The 6818-nt window shown below is 42.2% G+C and overlaps 1 protein-coding gene across 1 annotated transcript; it reads right to left on the bottom strand.

The window, feature by feature from the left end:
- Nucleotides 1–2684: 2684 nt before the first annotated feature.
- Nucleotides 2685–3584, bottom strand: LOC141051470 (odorant receptor 131-2-like). The gene has a single exon (XM_073548394.1). The coding sequence runs from the start codon at nucleotides 3582–3584 to the stop codon at nucleotides 2685–2687; it is 900 nt and encodes a 299-aa protein (XP_073404495.1).
- Between the last annotated feature and the right edge of the window lie 3234 nt (nucleotides 3585–6818).

Here is a 6818-nt window from a genome sequence, read left to right as displayed (position 1 = left end):
TAAAACCAATTTTTTCTTTTTTATTCTATTATTTACAGGGATATGGTACCCACAGCCCGGAGGAAAGTCTCCTCTCCTCCGGACCGTGGGTACCATCCGCAAATGTTCTACTTACTTTTCGCATGGTGGGCACAGCCACATGCGGGAAGTAAGTGGAACAATGCATTCCTATGTGGGCGGAATCGCCACGATTCCGCAAATTGATGAGAATGCTGCGTATTTTCCCATAGGATTGCATCGGATGCTGTTTTTTGCATCTTCGCGGCAAAATCGCGCGTTAAAAAACGCTGCAAAAACTCTGCAAAAACGCAATGTGTGAACGCAGCCTAATGGTGCTAGGCCTAAAAATAGGTGGAATCTATCCAGAAATTATTTGAAATCCATTTGAAAACCTACTGACACACATGTAATGGTCAACAAATAACCCAAGTACATTGAGTGCCAAAACTCTAAGCTATAAACCATGACATGAAACCCTATTCACGTGTCATGTGCTCCACTCCGATATCTCAGTAACGCACCATACATCACTGTGCTGTCCGCGCAACTGACCTGTATCAGGATAGGTTTCCACAATAGGATATTGAACGCCCTGGGAGATAAGCCAGTGTATTTAAACTTGTGACTGGATCAGAAATGCGGGACACGGGGTGCGATATGGTAAGAACTGAGTGGGTTCCAAGTGGTTAGAGAAACCTTGCTTCGAAAAAAGGACCAATGTGCCGAACATGTGATGTGAGCAAAGTGTGATGTGCTAAAGAAAGTCCATTTCTAAGAGTCCAGCAGAAATAAGGGCAGCATACGGAATTCTAGCATTTGTACCTGAGCCCTGGTGTTCCATGGTACCTACAAGCCCTTCAGGCCTATACTGTAGAAGACACCTGTATTTTATGCATTTGGTAGGTTGCGACACCGGTTCAGGTGTTGCATCGGGGCAGAGAAGCTTTTGGTTACAACTTTTCTAGGCACAATGCTACAAAATGCAATGTCTTGAAGACACAGCACGTTACTCAGGAGGTGGAGTTATAAAGCGCCTTTCGATTCCCCATATGGCTTCCCTAGTGTCAGCCAATCATGTTCTTCCAGTCATGTTCTTTTTACCCTCCTTAGAGTACGTTGGACATCTATGCATCACACAGAGTCCATGATATATGAGTAACGCTTCCTTTCGCTTGTGGTGGTGCTATTGGAAGAATGGTCAAAGGTTGAGGGTTACCCAGATTGCTGCTGTGTATTAGGAACCCCATGTAATCAGCTTTTTCTCTGTTGACCCTGTACTAGAAAAAAAAAGAAGCAAGTAGGACAACCCCTTTAAGTATGAGAATGTTGATCTTTTTTCTTTATTATCCTCATAGAAAATAATACTGTAGTTTACACACTGGCTACAAGTAAGGCTGATGCTTTTCGTTTTCTGTAGCTCACTCACTCAGTTTTTCTGTACAGATTGTGGCAAGATGAGCAGAGTCCTCTTATTCTCATTAGAGGGTGAAAACATTTTGTAGTATTTATGGAGGCCTTCGATAAAGCAGAATAGCACTGATTTATACTATACACACAAATCTATATGCAGCTCCCCGTTTTATCATTTGTCTCTGGAGACTACAACGATCTACAACTAGAGCTGAATAAAAGATTCCCTCTCCCTTAATCTGGCATTCAGTCTACTGAGGTGCCACTCCGGGGCTGTCTGCATTCCTGGGGCCAGCATTCCAGGCATCTCATAAAGAGTAAGTCATAATGACATTGCAAAATCTAGTAAATGCCAAAAGCAACAAGTATACAGGGCCGAAGGCACCGGATACAGAAGTGAACACTGCCCCTCCTGGCCTGACCGCCTTGGAGGACTGAACACCGAATATGGGCAGTGCAAATATTTTTGCCTAATTCTATCCATATCATTTAATTATGCACGCATTAATAATGTTTTGATTATTGTTACAAATTTTTAAAAATGGCAATTCTACAAATGTTTGAGTTTCACAAATGTTTACATTCCATAAGATTTTTACAGTTTTATAATTTTTTTTTATGTTTTTCATATTTTTTTTCTTGTTTTCACTTTTACAGTTTTACTTGGTTCTTGGAAATGGAAACACAGAGAATATCAATCTCCAAGATTGGCGTATTGTTCACAGATAAATCAGATGTGGCTTCCCAGGAACAAACAATACTATCAAAATACCTGAAATCCTCCGGTGAGCTTTGGCTGTATGACAATAACAGTAATGGTCACATGTTCTTTATAGATGGAGGGTCTTCTGTTGGTTCCCATCTACAATAGTCACATTGGGGTCAAACCAAAATTTATTTTTCAACTTCTCATGGAGTGAAAAGACATTCTACTCCGGATACTGCTATGTACAGGAGTAGGGTCCCTCCACCAATGCCTGAACTAAAGAAGAACCAAAAGATGAATACTATCATACTGCCAACCTACCCAAGATCTTGACCACCTTTACTAAAACTTATTTTTTAACACCAGTTTAAGTAAAAAAAGGTAAATGGAGTGATTGGGACAAATGTATTAAAAAATGTGAGTATTGTACCTGATAGAGGACATGTAGATATGGGTCCTTTCATTCCGAGGCTACCTAATAAATATGTCCAAACATCCTTTTGGGCTTCACCCATTTTGCAAAAAGTTGTAAAGTTTGGCCTTTCATTATTTAGTGGCATCCATCCAGCTATACAGAGAAGTTCATCTTCCTTATATATTTTCGGAACACTTCATCCCTTACACCATAAATCAAAGGACTGATAAATCTGGGGATGCACATGAATACGAAACAGTTGGTTATTTGTATAAAATAGAAATAGTCCCTCAAGTAAGCATTAGTGAAAGAAGATGAAAAAGACGTCATACATAGTCCGAGCTGGAAGGCGTGAAGAAGGACAGTTTTCTCTGCCTTGAATGCAGTAGACCTCCGAGATCCAATCTTCCGAGCCACGACCATAACTTTCACATATGTGTAAAGGATTACCAATCCCACCAAGATGAAGGTGGTGATCTCCATCAATGACCTCAGGGTAACTTGAAAACTGTTCATTGCAAATGTTGACCACTGACATATCAAGCTGGTGGAGAAGAAATTCTTTGGCATTGAGTAGCACATGGCGATAAAGTCAGGCAGGAGGGGAGTGATACTCACAAGCCACATGACTCCCATGACCAAAAGAGACCTCTGCATTGTGCAGACTTGTGCATGTCTTAACGGATAGCAAATGGCAAAGTATCGTTCCAAGGACATGATGGCCAAGTTGTAGGCTGTTACCCTAAACGCACTTATGGAGAATGTGACGAGGGCGTAACATATGGGCACAGGGATGTACACAACGTATATAACTACAAGACAGAGGAAGATCACTACAGAAAGTAGCAAGGTATCGTTTATGAGCATGTGGACAAACAGGATGTAGCGAGCATTCTCCCGAACATGAGGAGTAGTGAAGAAGATGTGCAAGATGATTGTCCCAAAGTAGATGAAGACACAGAAGGACAGGAGCATTAAGGTGAGCAGGCTACTCCTCACGATCTCGGCGGTTTGATTGTTCGTCTTGTTGCTAACCTCAGTGAAGTTGACCATTATCAGAATAGAAGCGGAAAAACTTCTGCTTGAAGTTCTCATGCTAAAGAAAAAGGACAGTCATAACCTAAAGAACAAGCAACAATTAGGCAATAGTTATCAGACCAGATTTGATGGTCCCCAGCTTGCGGAAAGTTTGTTACATTGCTTTTCTTGTTGAAATTCCTGAAAGTCATCAGAGTAGGAGAACTTGTGGGCAACCAAATGGACTCCAGAGATATTAGAGTCCTCAAAAGGAATTATGCTTCTTCTAGTGACTAAAAGTGTCTAACACATTAGATTTTGTCAAAGGATTGCTCTACCGATGTTTTAAGTGCCCCCCAAATTATTACTAACATACAAGGGGCAGGTAATTGCACCAAGCCTTTTTAAAATGACACTAGCTAGAATTGAAATCCCGTTCTGCACATGAGGAAAAAGCAGAATTTGCAGAGACATTTCAGGTATGAAACCTCTGGCTGCAAGTCAACCTCCCTCAACCATCATTTAGCACGCAGCAAGTCTGACAGCCATTACATTATAAAGTGACACTCATAAAGCACCATCAGAACCCACAGTACTTGTTCCCCCATACCCTAAATATGGCTCCTGGTGGTATTGTTACCTCGGCACCCGTACCGCTGGGGTTTGCCTATGGGGGGAATACAGGTGTCTAAAGACCTACTGTAATGGTTCTGCCTACCCCATTATCAGTTTCTTCCACTTACTGTATGAGGATTATGTAAGTCCTTCCATTTACATCAACGATCTGCATAATGTATATAGCGAGAAGGATACGGGAGGAGAGAGAGGCTGAGCGCTATATATCTGCTTCTCAGCCCCTGATGTATTCCAAAGGATGAGTAATGTACTAGATTAGTTTTAATAACCAAGTAATAACCCTCAAGAGAATTCAGCCTTACAGATGTAGAACCTTAATATATCCTTATGGAATGGGTGAGGAGAGATGCAGTATAAAGACAGAAAATAGATAGGTACTGTAGATAAGACAGATAGATGGATAATAGATATATAATAGATAGATAATAGAGAGATGATAGATAGATAATAGACAGATAATAGATGATAGAAAGATAATAGATGATAGATATATAATAGATAGATAGATAGATAGATAGATAGATAGACAGATAGATAGATAGAAGTGTAAGGAGGTGACCGAGGCCGTCACATGTCTCTCCCTCTTTGGACACTGTTCACATGTATCATGTGCGGTACCTTGTCGTTTACCAATGTTAATGTGTTCATGTAATTTTGCTGTGTTGTGTAGGTACTTGATTTGTACTGTTTATAAGATTAAGGATAGTGTAGGGTAACAGCATAGGATAATAGTGGGATTAGAATAGAGGGGGCATACTAGGGAATAGGAGTGTTAGCTTAGGTTTAGTCAGCATAGGGGTTTTCCAGATGGAGAGGAGTTTAGTGTGTAGGGTAGTGCAGAGCAAGAAGGTTTAGGGCTGGGACTTCCTGGTTAGAGAGCAGAGCCCAGGCAGCCTTGCCCAGGGCAAGAAGTGCAGAGCAATGAGATGAGACTGTCTGACAGCAGTGGGGTTAAGGCTGCTTCAGCAAGAAGGGGCCCCAGGCTGAGTGTCGTGCAGGCAGTCACCAGCTTAAACACGACCGTTCAGAGGAGGATCTGAAAGCTTACAAAAGGGACTAGGTGAAGCTGAGACGGCGAGCCTGTTACCCTTTAATTCAAAGCTCGACCAGGGGAATGGCAGAAATCTGGTGGGCCTAAAGGCACGGACGGGACAGGGATTGTCTTGAAGAGCAGTGATTGCTGGAAAGGGACAGGGATTGTCCGGAAGAGCAGTGATGGCTGGAAAGGGACTGTCCTAAAGAGCAGTGACTGCCAGAAGCGAGGCAGGGATTGCCAGAAGGAACAGAGGTTGCTGGGAAAGTTTAAGCAAAGTCACTCTGTATACACTGTGCCACATTTGTGATAGATACCCTTCTGCTAAGTAAAGTTGAACTGTTGGAAAAGGACCATGTCTCTGGAATGGTTTGTGGAGCTCGTGGATACTGAGCTAGAGTGACAGAAGCCAAGGGGACTTTGACAGTAAATAGTGTACTGTTGCGCACGCTGCTCATGCAGCAGAAGGGACATTATATTTCATCTGTGGGGCACCAGGGTATGGGAACACTACAGCTCGTTGCCACGACTACCGCCCTGGCAACCTTAAAGATAGATAAAAATATATAATAGATAGATAGATAGATAGATAACAGATAAATAGATAGTTAATAGATAGGTAAATAATAGATATTAGATAGAAAATATCAAATTTAGTCAGCATTTTTACATATTAAAGAGAGTCTCAGCTATTGTGTGCACCAAGATATGTAAAACATGAACTATGTAAATATTGAACTGCATTACTGCCATATAGACTATAATTCTAAAATCAAGCTATTTGGTGCACAAATTTGCCAATTCGTGTGTTCCACTCAGCCACTACATTAACCACTACTCTCTCATACTTACCTCTCCTGGGCCAATGCCTAAAATTTTCAGCTAGAAGGGGAGAACTCTATATTCAAATCCCTCTCAAACAAGCCATAGAACTCAATTTTTAATGCTATGTCTAAAACGCATACCGGGTGATATTAAAATTATGTCCTTAATCTGCTTACAGTGCATTGGTTATATGGATAACTACTACCTATGTTTATTGTTCTACCCCACAATACCTAAGTCTCCTCTCCACCCCCCTCATTGTTCTTCCCCACCACACCTCTGTGTCCTCTCCATCACCTTTATCATTGTTCTCTCTCACCACACCTTAGTATCTTCTCCCCAACCCTCATAATTGATCTCCCCTACCACACCTCAGTGTCCTCTCCATCACCCCCATCATTGTTCTTCCTCACCGCTCCTCAGTGTAATCTCCATCAGCCCATCATTGTTCTCTCCCATGACCCCTCAGTGTCCCCTCCACCATCTCGATCATTGTTATCAACCACAACAGCTCAGTGTCCTCTCCCCAACCATCATCATTGTTCTCCCCCGCCACACAACAGTGTCCTCTCCATAACTTCCATCATTGTTCTCCTCCACCACACCTCAATGTCCTCTCCACCATCCCAATCATTATTCTCCCCCACCACCGCTCAGTGTCCTCTCCCCAACACTCATCGTTGTTCTCCCCTACCACACCTCAGTGTCCTCTCCATCACCCCCATCATTGCTCTCCTCCACCAATCCTCAGTGTCCTCTCCATCAACCCCATCATT

Source organism: Dendrobates tinctorius, unplaced genomic scaffold (assembly GCF_039654945.1).
Source record: "Dendrobates tinctorius isolate UK_male_01 unplaced genomic scaffold, ASM3965494v1 ptg000157l, whole genome shotgun sequence".
In the NCBI taxonomy this organism is placed as follows: Eukaryota; Metazoa; Chordata; class Amphibia; order Anura; family Dendrobatidae; genus Dendrobates; species Dendrobates tinctorius.
The sequence above is the reverse complement of the archived record's forward strand: the minus strand, read 5'-3'. Positions and strand labels throughout refer to the sequence as shown.